The sequence below is a fragment of the Populus euphratica genome, unplaced genomic scaffold, assembly GCF_000495115.2.
Source record: "Populus euphratica unplaced genomic scaffold, PopEup_1.0 scaffold26.1, whole genome shotgun sequence".
NCBI lineage: Eukaryota > Viridiplantae > Streptophyta > Magnoliopsida > Malpighiales > Salicaceae > Populus > Populus euphratica.
Window position 1 is genome coordinate 676,720 of NW_011499896.1, and position 19,369 is coordinate 696,088.

At 34.7% G+C, this 19,369-nt stretch overlaps 2 protein-coding genes across 3 annotated transcripts; one reads left to right on the plus strand and one right to left on the minus strand.

Annotated features, from left to right (window-relative positions):
- Positions 1–1,353: 1,353 nt before the first annotated feature.
- On the minus strand, positions 1,354–3,364 carry LOC105132060 (U3 small nucleolar RNA-associated protein 15 homolog). Its single transcript, XM_011035340.1, has one exon. The coding sequence runs from the start codon at positions 3,294–3,296 to the stop codon at positions 1,692–1,694; it is 1,605 nt and encodes a 534-aa protein (XP_011033642.1). The 5' UTR covers positions 3,297–3,364; the 3' UTR covers positions 1,354–1,691.
- A 1,460-nt stretch (positions 3,365–4,824) lies between these two features.
- On the plus strand, positions 4,825–18,020 carry LOC105132061 (sequence-specific DNA binding transcription factor ATNDX). 2 transcript variants are annotated; one of them, XM_011035341.1, is made up of 18 exons: positions 4,825–5,111; positions 7,276–7,359; positions 7,666–7,791; positions 7,874–8,032; positions 8,599–8,682; positions 8,759–8,887; positions 10,837–11,052; positions 11,460–11,591; positions 11,712–11,807; positions 12,114–12,275; positions 12,593–12,884; positions 12,982–13,107; positions 13,193–13,262; positions 14,382–14,445; positions 14,561–14,629; positions 15,733–16,266; positions 16,409–16,443; positions 17,331–18,020. In XM_011035341.1, the coding sequence occupies exons 2-18, from the start codon at positions 7,321–7,323 to the stop codon at positions 17,863–17,865; spliced, it is 2,868 nt and encodes a 955-aa protein (XP_011033643.1). In that variant the 5' UTR covers positions 4,825–5,111; positions 7,276–7,320; the 3' UTR covers positions 17,866–18,020. The 2 variants fall into 2 exon arrangements, with proteins under 2 accessions (XP_011033643.1, XP_011033644.1); XM_011035342.1 differs by lacking the exons at positions 4,825–5,111; positions 7,276–7,359; positions 7,666–7,791 and having other exon boundaries at positions 10,859–11,052; positions 17,331–17,987.
- The last annotated feature ends 1,349 nt before the right edge of the window (positions 18,021–19,369 follow it).

Below are 19,369 nucleotides of genomic sequence, written 5' to 3' on the forward strand. Positions count from 1 at the left end.
TACCAGCAGACTGTATATTTTTTTCCCCAGCTTGTCAGCTGTAGGCTGGCTGTGTAATGTCTTCTTTTGTCCTCATCGCCGGTGAACACCTTTGTCAAGCACCTTTGTCAAGCAATGCCCTGCCGGGTAACTCAGGAAATGAATACGAAAACGGCATGGAAAATATAAATAAAATGTGCTTATTTCTTTTGCTTATCTAGCTATGAATGAATATGAAATTATGCAAATTAATTAGTTGCAGATTTAGTGGTGGCCAGAGATGGTGGTGGACAAAAGTGGAACTAAAGGCAAGGAGTAGCAGGATAACAGCAGGTAAAAAACAGGTTGTGCTTTTTAACAAAGCTGCAGAGGTGTAAACCATGAAGTCCAGCAGGGTGCTCATCAATGTTTTGTCACAATAAAAGATGAACAAAGATGCATAATCTTGACAGGGATCATCAGCAAAGCAGGAATCAAACAAGAAGAACAGGAGTATCAATAACAACAAAAACGCCAGCAACTTTCTCAGATATCAATAGATAAATGACAACAGTAATCTCACATCTTATGGTTAATGGTTCTAAGAGATGTTAAATTTGTTCTCATTTCATTTTTGGTTTCTGCCCCCCCTTTTAACTATTAGCATTACCAAACACTTCAAACAAAAAGTTGAAAGGCCCGGAGCCTGCTATGTGATAAATTTCTGAACAGCGAGGCTGGGGTGACAGCATAAACCATCAAACCGAAGCTTAACCAGCAACAGACCAGCAACCTCAGTATCAGACAAAATAGAACACCAAGTGCAGTAAAGCAGAAAGCTAACAGCAACTTACAAGGAAGCAAAATAGCAGGAAATTGCATTTTTTATTTTTGGTAAAAGATGAGCTGAAGTAATGCAAACCATTAACAGCAGGGTGCTATCAACAATTTGTAGCATGAGAAGCTCAAACAAAGTAAATCCAGGACACTTAAAATTGATGAGGATCGTCAGTAAAGCACCCACTAACAAGCAGCAATATCCATGACAAAGCTTAAACACAGCAACATTATAAGATAGGAAGACAAGAAAATAATCTCGGACTCGCATAAAAACAATCCGTATCAAATCAGTACCCACGCTGAGCATAGATCTGTTGCTTCTTGTTTAGCATCACAACAAACAACATGCACAAACACCAGAACACAAAGCATTTCTTCAGATGCCAAGGATACGATGAGATATGTTCTTGCCAAGAAGTAATAAAAAGCACACTGAAAAATATTGCAGTCATAAAGCTGCAAAGCATGTTATGCAAAAACAACAGAGGTTCATAGCCAAAGAAAATAACTGCGAGCTTCAAGACAATACTGCAAGCATTTGGACAAATAACAATGTAGTTCTCACAGTGAAAGCACTTTCAATATTAAATTAGGATTGAAACACAGTTTTTTTCCCATCTCTTCTGCAGATAATTTGACGGGAAAGACATTTCAATTCAAAAATGGGTAAACACCATCTTGAGTAACCACAATTACAATTAGAGAAAGAACGTAACTGCTGATTAAAACAACAACACTAATCTCAAAATTTGAAAAGAATCCAAATAAGAACATAAATGCCACAAAATTGCTGAACTTCACTAATGACAATCTCAGCCTAGGTTTAATAATGACAACCTCAGCATTTCATAACACTAGAGCACCTCACAACGAACTATAACCCATTTCAAGTTTTATCTTCTCCCAGCAATTCTCAATAAAGGAGAAATTACACCCTGTATCTCTTGTAGTGAATGTTGAATTCTGATCTCCTCGTCAACCGACCTTTTAAGGTTTCTAATATGACCTTTCAATGCATCAGAAGCTCTAATATCTTCAGCCCGCATCTCGAGTACCTTTCTAGTCAACCCCGTCAACAAACCAGAATGTCTTGGCATAGTCGAGTGCTTGTGCAAGAAGCCCAACAACAAACTAAGCTCCTCATCATCCAAATTCACAACACATTTCAATAACTTCCTCCTCGCCACTAATTCATCCATCACAGCCACCACATTCTCCGTATTCTTCCCACCCAAAACTGAAACCAATGCTTCTTTATGCCTAAACTTCTTCAACAACTTATCATGCTCAGCCAATTTCACCTTCCTTTGCCTCATTATCAAATGATCCCCCTCATTTGGCTTCTCCCCTTGACTCCTATGAAAATACCTAAAATAAGTTGGCCTCAAAGCCCGCCTCTGCGGTTCCTCTACACTGCCCAGCGCCCAAAAATTCCCTACTTTACTCTCTCCCACATCCTCCTTCGCCTTCCTCCTCCCGGAAAATATAATCCCATTGGAAGACCCAATAACCCTAGTCATACAGTCCAGCGAAAATCCAATTGACATAAGTGGGGCAGGAAACCTCATGGAATGAGTAACCTTCATTTTTGCATAATCAAAAACCTTCATATAGCCATCTAAAGCCACACTCAAAATCCTATACTGCAAAGCCTCCTCTCCACTCTCTTTCCCTACTTTCCCTACACAAATAGAAGTAACAGTCTTGTTATGACTCTCCATCGAATAAAGCATCTTCCCTCCTCCAATCAAATCCCATATTTTCACACTATTCCCTCCTGCCGTAGCAACCATTCCGCCTGAAGGCAAAAAAATCACATCCTCAACAGGATTTCCATGATTCACTTCAATAACTGATTCTTTATTATCAACTCTCACATCCCACAGCTTCACAGTGTGATCATACGACCCAGTGACAAACATCTCTCCATCAGTTGGAGAGGAATCACCACATCTCACATAGTCCCTGTGACCATACAGGTCCAAAACCACACTCTCTCCAGCAACATCCCAGTATTTAACTACAGAATCATCACCACCAGACACCAAATGGAGCTTATCTAGTAACGGGTACTTGACAAAACGAACAGGGCGGGCGTGGGACCGCAGGCGACGAAGTGGCGTTCGTGTCTTGACATCGAATACCCGGATAAGGCCGGAGAGATCAGAGGCGGCAATGAGGGAGCCGTCGCAGCGGAAGGAGCAGGAGGTGACGACATCGGAGGAGGAGATGGTAGAGACGGGAGAGAGTGTGTGGGAGGAGAAGAGATTGAGGGAGGCGGAATTGGCGGCGGCAAAGTGGTGTGGGGATATAGGTGAGAAATCGATGGAAGGGATGGAGGAGATGAGGTTTGAAATTTGGTGGGATTTGAAGGAAGACCAGTATTTGGATTCAGGGGTTTTTAATGGGGTTTTCGGTTTGGATTTTAGCTTTGGTTTAGTTGGGAAGGTTTTGGAGATGATAATTTCTTGGGTTTGTTCTACAAGAAGGTCTGCCATTGTCGTTTCTTTTATTTTCTTTTTAGGGTTTATCAGCGGTTTATAGTGCTACGCAGTTTGCAGCTGGTTACCATCCCTCTGAATTTCCAATACCTAAAATGCCACAAATATTACGCTGTATTACCCACAAATGCCGAGAGGCCTGTACCTGAGCCCACGCCCACGCCCACGGTCAGCCTCTGGGCCTTGATTCTGGATTCTTTTGAGACTAAATTGTTATTTAGTCCCTCTCAGTTGTAATTGTGACTTAGTTTCTTTTGTTCTAAAACCTACAACTTAGTCCCTTTGTTGTTTCTTGCAGGCCATCATCTTATTACAGCATCTATTGTTTCTTTTTCTTTTTCTTCTTTTTTAAATTTCAATATATTGATGTGCGTTTATAAGCGTCATAGATGTTATTTTTTTAAAATATTTTTTGTTTGAAAATATATTATAATAATATATATTTTTTAATTTTATTTTTAATACCAATACATCAAAATAATCTAAAAACACTTAAAAAATTAATTTAAAGCTACAAAAATAAAGTTGATCTGTATTGACAAACATCACTATCCAATTCACATTTTAGAGCAAACTATCGTATGGTTACGAGAAAATAAAAAAATATATATGTAAAGTTTAGAATTTCTTTTAACCAAATAATACGATAAATAACTACCAAAAAGTTGATTAAACTTGCATGGCTTGCCATTTTGTCTGGTTGTGATTGTTTATCATTGATAAACTAAGATTTATCAATATTTTTTAATATTTAATAGAAAAATATTTATTTTTAGCACAAATTTACAATAAAAATGAGTTTAATTACTAAATCTATATCTAATATCTTGTGGACCTGGGCTACATAGGATGATGGTAGGCTCAGGCTACAAACCAATACCCTTCAGGATGTGCACTTCGAGCTTACTCCTAAGAAGTTTACTTGATCCCTTTGTGGTCCAGCCTCATTTTAAAACTAATTATATATTTTCTCAATGTATTAAAAATATTTTTCTTTTATATTCAAGAGATATATTCTCTTTTATTAATATATGTATAAGAGATATTTTTATTAATATTATAGGATAAAATAATTCTCTAACCTCTTTTTTTTTAAAAAAACAAAATTCATAAACTATAAATACTATTTAAATTACCCTCAAGATCCTATATTAAAAAATATATTTATAAAATTATTTATTTTACAATACGAAGATTATTATGAAATTTTTCAAAAAATAAATTTTTGTAGATGTTCAAGGACATATATCAAAAATATTTTTTTTCTCAGAAGAAAAAAATATTTAAATAAACATTTAATTAATTTATAATCTAAACAACAAAAAATATCTTATTTATGAGTATATGAGATTTTAAAACATCGTATTCTTTCCTTTACTATGCATTACTTCATGAGAAATAAAAACAACGAATTTGTAGAAGGACAGCGATCATAGGAAATCGACCGGTCAAAGGACTAAATTGTATATTTTCAAATATATAGTGCTAAGTTTGAACCGAGTTAAAGAAAACAGGAACTAAAGAAATCTAGCAAACAATCAAACCTGCTGCATCAGAGAAAAAAAAGGGATTCACTTTTTTCTTGTAGCAATCCTGTGGTTTTCCATTTTTCAACCAGCAAGAAAAAACAAAACCTGTGGTTTTTATTAACGAAGCCCACTCCGTCTTTCCTTCAATCATATAAACAAACACACAGCACGGCCTCAAAAAATTTCAAACGCCCAAAACCAAGAAATCCCGCTAATTTATTTATTTTTGCTACTTTTTTTTTTTTTTGTTGTGGGCGCTTAGCTCTTTGATACGGTTCAAAAGGTTAGCTCTTAATTCACTGTTGTTGTTGAATTTTATTTTTTCGTTTACATTATTTTTCCTTTTTTCTGCTTGCAATTCTGCCCTTTTTTTATTTCCTTAGCATTTTAGGGTTTAAACGTTCACTTCACTTTGAAATTGAAATCTAGGTTTTATATATATATATGTATGTATGTATGTATGTATGTATTTGTATAGCTTGTTCAGCTCAGCTCTCGCAATAATGAGTGCATGCCTTCAGATTTTTCACATTTTTGAATTCGAAGATGCCGTGTGGAAGAGTCAATTGATTCTGTGTTTCTGTGATCATCATAGAGTTAGTTACTTGACAGTCAGTAAAAAATGACACCGCATCGAGTTCAGGGAGTGATTAGGGACTTTATGATTTCTGGGTTTTGAATCTTGTCTAAAATAAACGAAACCCACTTCCATTTGAATGGACATTTCCTTTTTATATTGCTTGTAATTCTGGATTTAATTTTTCGGGCATGTGGTGGCTGGGAGTTACTTGCATGTGAGACATTCTACTGTTGTACTGTTAGGGTTCCACTTCAAAAGTTGATTAATTGTAATGTGAAAAGAAAATGGATTTAAGTTTATACCGCTTCAAAGTAACTGTTCTGAGGAGGTTGACCTCTAATAGAGCGAGTTATCCTTCCTTTTTAGGTTAGACCCTAAATGCATTATTAAAACGTTATTAAATCCTAAATAATTGGGGATTCCTAATAGTTGATATTGCCATTGCCAAAAAGCTCAGGACTTGGGATTTCTTAAACTCAATAAATAGGGCTGTATGGTTTTCCATAATAAATATAGCATGAGAATTGCTTGAGAAGAGGTGCTTGTTGTGGTGGTTACTTGAAAACGTTATAATTGTAGCACCTTCATCTTTACAAAGTGATAAGATGAGGTTTACAATGCATTAAGTAAAGTATTTAAAGCTTATTTGAAAGTATGATTGTGATTATTTTTTAAATAATTTTTTGTATTAAAATATATATTAATAATTTTTTTATTTTTAAAAAATTATTTTTGATATCAGTATATTAATTTCAAGTAAATAAAAAAATAATTTTTGTTTAAATGCAGAAACAAAATACCTTTACTGTTTCTGAGTTTTGCATGATGTAAATGGTGGCCTTTTCTTCTTCAAGGTAACTAGGAATTTTTTTTACTGTCAGAACTGTACTTAAATCTTTACAGCTATCAGATTTTTTTTAGAGTTATAAGATTTATGGAGAAATTAGTTAAATAATAAAATTACAAGATAAATTTCTAATAGCTCGGTAGGTAAATGTACTTAATAATTTGTAATGTCATAAAGTGAATAGTACTTTTTGAAAGTGACAGTGTACTTTTTGAGCTGTAATTGTACACTATTATTTGTAACTAGCACAATTACGGAGTAACAAGTTACAGAATGATAAGATGACAATCAAATAACTTAAGTTTTCCTTTTTAGACTAAATCCTAAATACATAATTAAAAGAAATACTAAATCCTAAATAATTAGAGATTTCATTGCCAATAATTGAGGAGTTAGAGCTTCCTACATTCTATAAATGTATAGATGCTGTATGGTTTCTATTCCCATCACTGATAGGTGCAAGAAGTTCCATCTTTGCATCACCTACCTGGGTTTGGGCCTCCCATTCACCGTACCGTGAGTCAATTGGGTACTCATAGGTCCAGGAAATTCACCTATGGTGGTGTTGCTTGGATAAAAAAAAACGGGGGGAGGGGTTTCCTATGACACACATCAGAATTTGGGGTGGTTTTCCTGCCTCGGTAATTCTTTGCTGTAACATAAAAAATTTCTGTTGTGAAACTGAAATTTGAAATAAGAATTCAAGAAAATTGTTTGATTTTGGAATACCAAGTGCAAGTTTACAAACTTTACATTATTTGCTCCTTCCAGGGTGCTTCTTTGCTCTTACTTTTTTGAGCAGATGCACTGTCTGCTACCAAAAATAGCTGGTATTATATTATTTGTTAGAAACTCAGGGAGATTTATTTCAATAAGTTCTTTCTTCATTGTCTTTGAAGAATTGGCTTCTACTTTGTTCATATGCCTGCCCTCATCCTTTCCCCTCCTTTAGCTGCTTTTAGCCTTGAGCACATTACATTATTGTCAGCATTCATGCTCTGTTTCTTGTTCTGGTTGCAGTGGTTCATTATTTTCTCTGGTCAGCTTTCTTGTCTTGGCTCTAGCATGAGGCTTGCTAAGGAAGAACTGTCTATGGCTGAACAAGTGAGCATTGTTAACTCAGGTTTTTTTTTTTGTGGTTTTTATTTGCTTTTGGATGGATAATGGCAAAATCATCTCCGAAATTCACTTGTTTCATCATTTTTATTTTTTCAATCATCCAACTCTTCTGTTTCATTTTATTTTTTCACTTTATTTTTGTGTGTTGAGTTCCTTTAATGTCTGCTTAACATGACTGACCATTTTATCAGTTTCATTGTTTAATTATTCAACTGTGTTTTGTGTTCATTTTTGTTTCTCTCTAGTCACTCCCTCTTTCTAACATGGACAAGTATCTGCTTTTATGAACAGGTCATTGATTTAATTTCAGCAGTGAAAGAGTTACACGGTCTTAGCTCTCAGGAGCTTAACAAATTGTTAAGGGACTCTGAAAATTTTACAATTCACTTTCATTCTGAAAAGGGATCAACGACAAAGGTTAGGAAACAAGCTCATCATCATCACACTTATGCTTTCTTATTTTACATCATCTTGCATCTTAAATCACATTATTTTTCAGATTGATGTGGAAAAACTGGCAGGCTTCCTTCCTTTACACCTTATTGCAGTGCTTATGTCATCTGATAGAGATGAATCGCTGTTGAGATATTTGTTGTGCGGGATTCGGCTTCTGCATTCCTTGTGTGATCTAGGACCTCGGAACAGTAAACTTGAGCAGGTTGCTTTTATCAATCATTGCCTAGTCTTTATTATTATTTTTATGTATCATCAGTTTTGTTGTCTGTTTTGCTTAGCAAATGGATTTGGACACATCAATCGAAAATGTTTAGACATGTATTTAAAGTCAGGCTTTGTTGTGCTTGTGAACCTTGACAAATTGTAGGGATGGTCACTATTTTAAATTTAACTCAAAATAAGTTCCTCCGTCTCCCTATTACTTTACTTTAAGAGATGAATCCTTGGATCAAATATTGAAGTCTTTTGTGCATCTGCTTGGTTTTTCTTTGTAATGCTGAAGCTATTCTAAGTACTCGCATTTGGAAGTTACTTTAAACTAGTTGTGGCATTGTGTTCTTTGTTGTCAGTATCTGTAATTATTTATCTTTAAATGGACTTGTATTTGGATGCTACCCATTGTTCTGTAAACTATCATTCTCTTTGTTTATTATTGGGCAACTGTGATGTGTTATTTTCACCATCAGATATTTATGTTTGTAAGAATTTGGGAACGATATCTAGAAGTAAAATGTATTTCTCTCGAATGCTCTTTTGGTATATATACAGGTTTTGCTTGATGATGTTAAAGTATCAGAGCAGCTGCTGGATCTGGTGTTTTATTTACTGATTGTTCTTAGTGGTTATAGACAGGTATTCATTAATACTTTCTTCTGATGGTTTACTTCCCAAACTCTTCAAGTTTACCAGGGTTGTTTTTGTGATGTAGGAAAACCTTAATTCATGCTCTTTGTTACTTGTGCATTCAGCACTTGTAGCATCCAGTCTGCATTTATTGTCAGGATGTATATCTTTGCAATGGCAAGATCTTGTTCAAGTATTGCTTGCTCACCCCAAGGTACAAATTTTCCACATGATTTGTTTAAATGGATATTTAAGAGCAATGGGTTGACTATTTTCATGGGATCACTGCAAAGCCCTTTTTTTTTTTTTCTTTTCTTTTGAGAAAATGAGATATTTAGTGCTTTAACTTTACTAGTTTTAGCAATCAAGTGCGTGATCTTTAATTTTGTTATAATAGATCTTTCAATTTCTAAATTTCACATAATCAAGTCAAATGTGGATGTCAGTTAAGTGTCCTATGTGTCCATTAAGAAGTGACATGGAATCAGCACACCACCAGTGAGGCCAGAATGCCCAAGTTACGTGTGTTCTCAAGGTTATTGTTTGGGAGGGAATTTTTTCCCTCCTACTGACCAGATACCTTTTTTCCCATTAATTTAGGCTTTGAGATGTTGGGAAACTGAGCTAAAATCAAATCTGTCCTTTCCTTTTTCACTAACACCTACACCACGCCACCATTGTTCTTGCACTCTCACCACGACCATCGTCACAATTGAAACCTCAATTATACCCATTACCACCACATTTCCACTGCCAATAACCATAAAGCCCAAGAACAAACTACTCAAATTGTAACCACTATCCCAATCCACCATCTCAACCTACAAAATCACCATAAAATATTGAACCTATAAACTCACAACCATCTATCTGCAGGTTGCTGTCACAACCTTTTATTCTATATTTTAGAGGTTTTTGATGGAAATGGTGCTGTCACACCTGCAACAGTGCAACAGTGACCATGGTTGCTGTGGCAGCAGCAGGGAGATTGAGGAGCTGGAGGAGATGGAGCAAACATCAGTGACCATACTGTTCTTGAGGCTCTTTGCAAGCGTAGGTGTATGTTGAAGGCAGGGGTGGTTTTTTTTTATGAATCTGTGGTGAGATTTGAGTTTTTTAAGACCTCATTTGTTTTTGCGTTTTAAAAAAAATTGATTTTTATTTTATTTTTCTTTACTTCAATTTTTTTTTTCAAATCGTTTCGATGTGCTGATGTTAAAAATATTTTTTTTAAATGAAAAAAATTATTTTGATTCATTTCTGAATGAAAAATACTTTGAAAAGTAACCGCTAACATAATCTTAAATACCCTCTAAGTGTTACCAGTGATTTAAGTTGGGTTTTAATTGGAATGGTTTTGGAATATTTGTAATCCAAAATTACTTTGGACGATAATAGATTGGGTTTCATGGAGTACCCTTTGTGGTTTTCCAAATTCATGGAATGGGGCAGCCCTTGTACTTTATAAATATGCAGGGAATTTGAGCATCATAGCATTTGGTTGGAGGAAGTTCTATGTTTCTTGACTCAATAGATGTGCAATGATAAGGGGCTTTCTTGAATACTTTGATAAGGGGCTTTCATTTATTTGTGTTTAGAGCCTTGGTTATGACCAACTCTGGTTTATTGTTCTTGATGACATCACAATGTTTTATGATAAAAAAAAACATCTCAGTCTTTATTTTGTGGGTTCCAAGAATTTTATTTGGGCAATCTGTGAATAAGTTTATATTTTTATTAAATAAAAAAGTTTTAAATTTTATATAAAATAATTTTAATGGGTTGATTGGAGGGATGCTTCCCTCAAAAAGATCACCTTGGCGATGGGGTCACGTGTATTCCATGTGTGACGGGTTTGATTCCAGGTCATTTGTTATTAGACATGCAAGACTTATGCTAATACGCATCAACATTTGAACTTGATCGTACAAAATTCAGAGTTGAAAAATCTATTTGAACAATAATAAAGATGATCGCACTTGATTGTTAAAATGAGTAAAGATGAGCCACCTAATATTGCATCTTCTTTTGTTTCTCTTGTTTTTATTCTTTGATCTATTATATTCATTTTCATCAACTACTTGTGGTCATATTATCATTTTATTTTGAGCTCTGCAGGCAGAGACATTTATGGACTTTCTGATAATGAATTTTCTCATATAGGTTGACATATTTATGGATGCAGCTTTTGGAGCTGTTCATGTAGCCATTAGATTTCTTCAGGTCAAGCTATCAGATCAATATACTGGTCTTCATGCGAAAAGTCCAACAGCTGAACAAATAGTTAACTATATCTGCCAACAATGTGAGGCTTCTTTACAGACTCTTCAGTCATTGTGCCAGCAAAAGATGTTTCGCGAGCGCCTTCTTAGGAACAAGGTTTCTAAAATAGAACCATCTTATTCTATATGTTTGGGTTAACGTTGTATGCCAGGAGATGCCAGCTTCAATGTTTTTCTATGTGTTTTACATAAGATGGGGAAATACTTCTTGCTGAACCAAATCAGAAGAAGTATCTAGTTAATGTGATTGCATGTGGTGAAAAAGCAGGAAAGTGAGTGGGAGAAACATGGAGATTTTCTGGACTAACATTTTGATTGTGTAACATTGCATTAGGGTAACTATAATTTATAACTTGTATATGCATCAATGATCTTGACAATGGTATCCATACAAGCAATAAGTCTCCGTTTATTATCAAAGTGAACATCTCACGTTTAATATTCTTATTTTCTGTTCATCATTTTCATTTTTTGGTAAAATATCTGTGTATAATATTATTCCAGGAACTATGTGGAAGGGGAGGTGTTCTTTTTCTGGCCCAGGCCATCTTGAAGTTAAACATCACACCTCCTTTAGTAGATTCTTTCACAGTTGTAGCTGCAGTATCTAGACTGAAGGCTAAAGTGTTATCGATTGTAAGTTTTAATGCAGTGGCAAGGCTTAAGCTGCATCATAATCGAGTTTAACTTCTTATTCCCTTATTTGTCTAAATATCCTTGATTTCTTCTTCTGTTTGATCATATGTTTTTTTCCAGCTATTGCATCTGTGTGAAGCAGAAAGCATTTCTTACCTTGATGAGGTTGCAAGCTCTCCATGGAGCCTTGATTTGGCAAAGTCTGTAGTATTAGAGGTTAGTTTAATAAATGTGCTAGCACATGTAGTGGTTTTTGATGTGGAGAGGCAGGCTGATGGAACGCTAATTATATTTGTTTTACCTGACACATCTGCTAAACCAAAGCATTTTGAAAAGTTGATAATCTCTTTCCACCAGCAGTAATCTTGAACAAAGATCTATTTTGCAGGAGAGATATTGGCCAGTGTCATTTATTGGTGATCCTCAAACCAAATTTGCCTCAACCCACTGTTTCCAATATTCTTTGTTTCATTTTGAAGCCTAGTTTTACCATGCTTGCTATTAATATAGTTTTTCATGTAGATTCTTGAATTACTGAAGGCTGCACTTAGCAAAGATCCCAATCATCTTAGTCCATGTTCAGACAGAACTTTTCCCATGGGGCTTTTGCGACTCAATGCTATGCGTCTGGCTGATATCTTCTCAGATGATTCAAATTTTAGATCTTATATCACAACATGCTTTGTAAGTTCATCATTTGGACTCTTAGGCATGATACTCACTTAGTTCCACCATGCTACTTCTGCTAAATTGTTTTGAGTAACTTTTGTACACCATATTGCCCAGGTACTCTGAAAGACATTAAAATTTTAGATATATACCACCTAATGTACAAAAAAATTCATTGTTGTACTCTGCTGTTAAAATCTTTCCAGTCACTGCAACATATGTGTAATTATGTTATGCTGTGTCTTTTCAACTCATCATGCTTTAAAGCATCTGCCATGAAGAGAGATTCATGACTTTCCTCTTCTATTTTCAAATGTCAATATGCCCCACAGACCAAAGTTCTGACTGCTATATTTTCGCTCCCTCATGGAGATTTTTTATCAATTTGGTGTTCTTCTGAATTTCCACCAAGAGAAGAAGATGGTACTCTGGAGTATGATGCATTTACAGCAGCTGGGTGGTTTTTGGACACATTTGCAGCAGCGAACCAATCAAATGCAATAAATTTAGAAATTACTTTAATTCCCAGTAACATGCCCCAAGCTATGTATGCACATCAAAGAACTTCATTATTTGTGAAGCTAATTGCCAACCTCCACTGTTTTGTTCCAAACATATGTGAAGGTGAATCTTCTCTCACAATCTTTGTAAATATTCATCACGATTGATCTGTTGGCTTCTGAATGGATTGTGTAATTCAATGTTTCATTCTAATCCACAGAGCAGGAAAGAAACTTGTTCCTTCATAAGTTTCTGGAGTGCATGCGGATGGACCCATCTAAATCATTGCCTGGGTTTTCCTTTACTTCTGGTGCTCTAAGAGCCGTAACAGTTTGCAGGAACCTTCGTAAGTATTAGTCTCCTATGATTTTCTTGATAGACATGATGTATAAAAGTCAGTGGGGTCTCTTATGAGTAACTTGCATGTGTAGGTTCGTTGTTAAGTCATGCAGAGTCTCTAATTCCTAACTTTTTGAATGAGGAGGATGTACAGCTGTTAAGGTGAGTTAAACATCAACCACACTACTTTCTTCCTATAATTTTTTAGGATGTTTTGCAACAAGTGCTGCTGTTTTCCTTTTTTGTGCTTAATTTTAAAGAATAGCAACATCCTTGAATACTTCTGGACAGCTTTTGCTATAATCAGCACTACATTGTTAGGATAGAGGTTCTTAGATGTTAGATAGGTTTCCCCTCAGTAGACCATAACTTTTGAACGTTATTGGTAACTGCATTTGCTCTGCATCACATAAATGTTGTCCAACACCTTCACCATTGGTTTGTCAGATCTTAAGCATGGTGAAAAGGTCTGAAATTCAGAATAAGTACAATACTTGGATTGGAAGCAGAAATGACATGGGAAAGGATTATCTGAAACCAATTAATGTAGAGAAGAAGACAAAGTATGGGAAAAGGGCCTGGAACCCATGAAATATATAACGGGTGTTTCTTAAATTTACAAGAAACTAGAGTTCTTGAAATCCACAAATTAAAAGAAAATCCACACGTTCTATTTCTCCCTTCTTTAAATAGATAATATCTGTGTTTATATGGGTACACTAAAAGCCCTAACATTTAATACGAAATAGGAATTCTAAACGAAATAGCAAACAAAAGAAATCATTATAATAGAGCTCCTAATTGATACTGAATATTGAAAAAGAAATAGATTAAGTTCCTGAATAACATAAGAATTATAAATAATGACAATCTGAAAATTAACCGAATTTATTGATGTAAACTTTCTTCTTGCACTGCATCATCTCTATATCCTCAAATTAAAAAGAGAAATGTGTTAACCTGCAGGAATGTCTAGCAAAAACAGTAAGATAGCACAACCAGGAGCTAGTTGTAATGCCAACTAAGATAGCACATGTTGTAATGCCAGTGAAGTTGAGGATTTTAGTTTCATTAGCTAGTTGTGGATAGTTGTTGTATGTTACTTTAAATGTCTTTTTGGTGCTGGAATGTCATGTAGGTTTATATATATATTCTTTTAACAATTTGTAGTTCACATATGGGGTGTATACATTGTGCATGTATATATATGCATACGATACCGTCTATGTGAATTCCAGTGATACAGATAGCTTACTTTCTTCATTGAAATTTTTATTGAAGGGTATTCTTTAACCAGTTACAATCACTGATTAATCCTACTGATTTTGAAGAAAACCAAGTTCAAGTAAGGTTTTGTCCTTCAATAATTAATAGTGTTTTTGTTCTCTCTGCTCCAACTTCCTTTTTCATGTCCCTCACAATTTAAATGTGCTAACATTTTGCAGCTGAAAAAATTTCAGGATATCAAATCTGAGAGGTCAATATCTTTGGATAAGTTCTCTAGACTTACTATTGATGAGCATCTTCAGGTTAACATCTTTTGTTTTTTAAATACAAGTTCATTTATTTTTGTCACAATTATCCATTACATTAGTATGATGATGTGGCATTTGACATCGAAGCTTGGTTTTTTAAAAATCTGATGTGTGGTTCTATTACTGGCTGTAATATTTGGAGGGTCATCAAGGTGACAAACATAGGCAGGGCCAAGAAAATGATAATGGGGTCAATAGACCCTTTTAAATTAATAAACTATGAAAATATAGGTATGATAGTACTTACCTTATTTATTTTGTCTAAATTGAACTCTATGCATTAACTAAACAGAAAAAAAGATACATGTAAGTGGATTCAACTTTATACTTTTATGTAAGAAGTTAGGAAATTATCAGGTTTAAGCTTTGTGAATTACATCCAAGTAGCTACAAAAATGAAATGCTATTAAAAAAAAGTAGTCTATTCAATATACACATAAAGAGGAAGTGTTGCTTGGTGTTCATTTGTATGATTCTCCACTAATGATCTCTTTACATTACAATTGATGTTGCTCAACTTCTCTCGTTGCTCATATTTCGTCTCCCATGTAATATGTTCTCTATTACGCATTGCATCTATCTCTTTTCTCCCATGGCATTTACGTTCTCTATTACTCATATTAATTATTTTGCTTCTGCTCTTGAGCTCTCCATGCTTTTCATGATAATCCAATCAAACTCATTTATTATCATCACTCACTTCATAGAATAGTACACCGTTTCATTAACAATTATTTTTAGTTAATTGTTTTGGATATATTGAGAGTTTACCAAGATTTGTGTATCAAAATATGTATTTTGATGTGGCATAAGTTATCAATTAACCCCACCAAAATAATTTTCTGGCCTTGCTATTGGTGACAAAGGGATAACTTGACAGAAATCCAAATTAAAGTTTAGAACTGAGCCACAGCATATTTTTTAAAATCATATAATTATTGAAACTTTAGAAGTTATTGCATATTTTATTGAAGGTCAAAATTTTAAGATCCATTATATCATTGTGGTTTCTGAGGAAGGCATTTTAAGTGTTCTTGGTGTTGATTTTCTCTTCAAATCCTACACTGTCTCTTGCAAACAAATTTGATTCCTCGTAGGAAGCTCAAAGCACTGGGGCATACAGATCACCTATGGTGATGAAGGAACCTTCACATCTTTACCACAGGACAGATATCCAAAAAGAGGAAATGTCAGAGAATTCAGCTATCCAAGAAGAGGAGAAGCCTAGTTTCAAAAATAGGAATCAAGCAGAAGATGCAATTAAGGAAGACAAAGCTAAATCTGGTGCATGTGTATCTGATGTTTTAAGAGAGATTGATAGAGATGCTCATACTGTTGAAACAAGTGGTTCAGATACAAGTTCCACTAGAGGGAAGACTTATGCAGGTCAAGTAGTGAATGGTGACTTCCTAAAATCAAGTGAGCATATAAAACGAAATGGTTGTCAGGGAGTTTGTGGTGGTGAGAAAGTTGAAAGTCCCCATTTTGAAGAAAAGCAGCCAAGAAAAAGGAAGCGGACTATTATGAATGACTATCAAATCACACTTATGGAGAAAGCCCTACTAGATGAACCTGAGATGCAGCGAAATGCCGCAGCGTTGCAGTCATGGGCAGATAAATTGAGTCTTAATGTAAGTAAAATGCTCCTTGTATCATTCATTATGTAAGTTAGTTCTATTCATGTGTCCCCAACACATCACCTGTAATTTTTTTAAAAAAATTTCTTTCTTTCTTTCTTTCTTTTTGGCTTAACAAGTTTATTGTGTTTCCCAGGGATCAGAAGTTACACCTTCACAACTGAAAAATTGGTAAGGAAGTCTCACCTTCTCCATGGTTTAAGAATGTATCCCTTCTCCAGGTTATACTCTCGTGATAACTAATATGGCTTGTGGAAGGATAAAAAGTTTACATTCAAGGAACTTCTTGGCTATGAAATGTGGCATTACTGAAAATGCTTAAAAGAGGATGGTGTGTACATGGATAAATTCGAATTATTTGTGTCAACTGGACTTGTAAATAGATGCCTGATATAGCCATTTCCCAGAAAAGATTTTTTATGTGAACGCTTACATTACCCTTCTTTTAGTTGTTAATGTTGCATAATAGGATATAATTGCACAATTCAGTTATTACTGAAATGTCTCTTCATTTAGGTTTTAAAATTTGATTCTCTCTGCAATGTTTTCATGGCAAGCTTCTTATACAGGATAGGAGTAAACCACAGGTGTCCATGAACACTTGGTAAAAGGACATTTTATTTTTCACATATTGGGTTACAAGATTTATTGATGCAAACTCTGAAAAGATTGAGGTGTGTTAAATGCTAATTCTAGGACACTTGCAAAATCTTCTGTTACTGCTACACATGCAGTTACTAATTTTTGTTGTTTCTACTGGCATTCTTGGTTTCAACCTTCTTTTTTTTCCTTCTTATTTTTCTAGAGAAATTACTTCTGGCTTTTCAGTTTTATACTTGTACTCATTTGAGAGTTTTTTCCATTTGCTCATTATATGAAGTTGATTTTTCAATCAGTATGTCATTATACATGCCTCCTGATTTTCTGGATAGACGGTGCCTGGATGGCAGGTCAAAACTGGAAATAGGTGTTTCTTTACCGTACCACAGAAGTTCAATTGGATAGGCTTGGACTTTGTTATGCGTCTAACGAGTTTGTCAATTTCTGTGCTACCACAGGCTCAACAATCGCAAAGCAAGGTTAGCTCGTGCAGGCAAGGATGTCCGTGCACCAATGGAGGTTGATAATACATTTCCAGAAAAACAAGTTGGACAAGTACAGCGGCAGGACACGCCTGAGAGCCCCAGTGAAGACAACACCACATTGAGTGCAAAAGGCCTTCAAAACACATCAGAAATTGGTGTGTTTGGAGATCCCGAGGCTGGGATAGGATTAGCAGACTTCGTTGACATTGGTGCTTCAGAATTTGTTCAGTGCAAGCCAGGGCAGTTTGTTGTGCTTGTAGACGGGCAAGGAGAAGAGATTGGTAAGGGAAAGGTATATCAAGTGCAAGGCAAATGGTATGGAAGGATATTGGAGGAATCAGAGATGTGTGTCGTGGATGTTACAGAGCTCAAGACTGAGAAATGGGTGAGGCTTCCATACCCATCCGAAACCACAGGCATGTCATTTTATGAAGCTGAACAGAAGATTGGGGTGATGAGAGTGTTGTGGGATTCGAACAAAATATACATGTCACGACCTCAATGCTAGTTTTTTTTAGCTAGAATGTAGTGCTAGTGGCTGGCTACCAGGGGCATCGTTCTTTCTTTTAAGTTCCCAATCATAAGCTGGTTCAGGTTCTGAAGTTTAGCTCTGTCGTTTTAAATGGAAGTTAGAATTAAATGACATAAAAGTATGGCACCACAGCAGCATCCACAAAAGCTTAACCGGAAGGCAAAAAATACACTGCACTGTCTGGTGTCTAGTGCGTGGCAACAAAGCCTGCTCCCAGTTACGACCTGCACTGTCCCATCAACTCGCAACCATCTCCTCCCTCTCTCTCTCTCTCTCTCTCGTACATGTCTTTGCGCAACGAATGCAGTTTACGAAGCAAAGAAAAGAAAGGAAAATAAAGCTTGACATGGAGCTGAGTAAGGTGAGAAAAAAACCAAAAAATCAATAAAAGTGGAAAAAGAAATTCAATTGAGAAAAAAAAAATTATTAGAAAACTGAAAAAAAGAGAGTCTAGTCTAGTTTTGGTTTATTGCTTTTGAGCAAAACCCGACTTTTAAGAGTCAATATAAAAGATTTTATTTATGAGATGGTCTAATGAAAATAAATATAAAAGATGTGTTTTTTTTTTTTAAAAAAAGCTGGTTGATCACAGTGACAGTATCATATTTGTCTCACACCCATTTGCAAATTGAAGAAAAGGTCCGGTGTTTATGTTTTATTTGCAATAAACTTTTATGAATATATTTATATGTTGTTTGGACAAGTTTATATTTTCTTTTATTTTTTTTTTGTGATTATATTTATATATATATATTTTTTTTTTGTGATTATATTTATATATGTAGTTGAGTATCTATAATTATATGATAGATTTCATGAATTTATTTTGATTTTACCTTTTATTCTATAAAAATCATTTGGTAAAAGCTTTTTGACATTGATTTTAAATTTAGTATAATAGTTCAAACTTGAAAATCTTGATCGATTATTTACTTGGCTCTGATTTTAAATTAAATTGTGAGAATTACCCTAACATGATCTTATTCACAGGTAGGTCTAAAGATAATAAATAAATAAATAAAATCATACTCATCCTGGTTAACTTACAATCAACTTAATAATAAATATTAAAAAAATTTAAAAATTTAATATTAAAAAAAAATCCAAAGAAAACAAGCGGAAGGCCAATTGAAAAAATAACAATAAAAAGCTCATTCTTGAATGAGATGGACATGTTCATGGGGTCGGGAGCCACAGACAGGCCTGAGTGCCAGTATTTAGTTTTAAATAACAGGCTGATGATTATTTTTGAAAAATAAAAAAAGACAACAGACATGAAGCTTACAACACAAGGAATGAAGCTACAACACAAAACTTTTAACTAAAATGACTTAACAAAATGTATTTCACTGTTTATATAAATAGTCAAATCAACCCCTCGTTTTTAAATTTTTCATTGATAATTTTAGTCCTTGTAATTTATTTTAGTTTAAAAAATGGTATATTTAATTTCTAAAATTATAATTTAATCCTCCTGTTT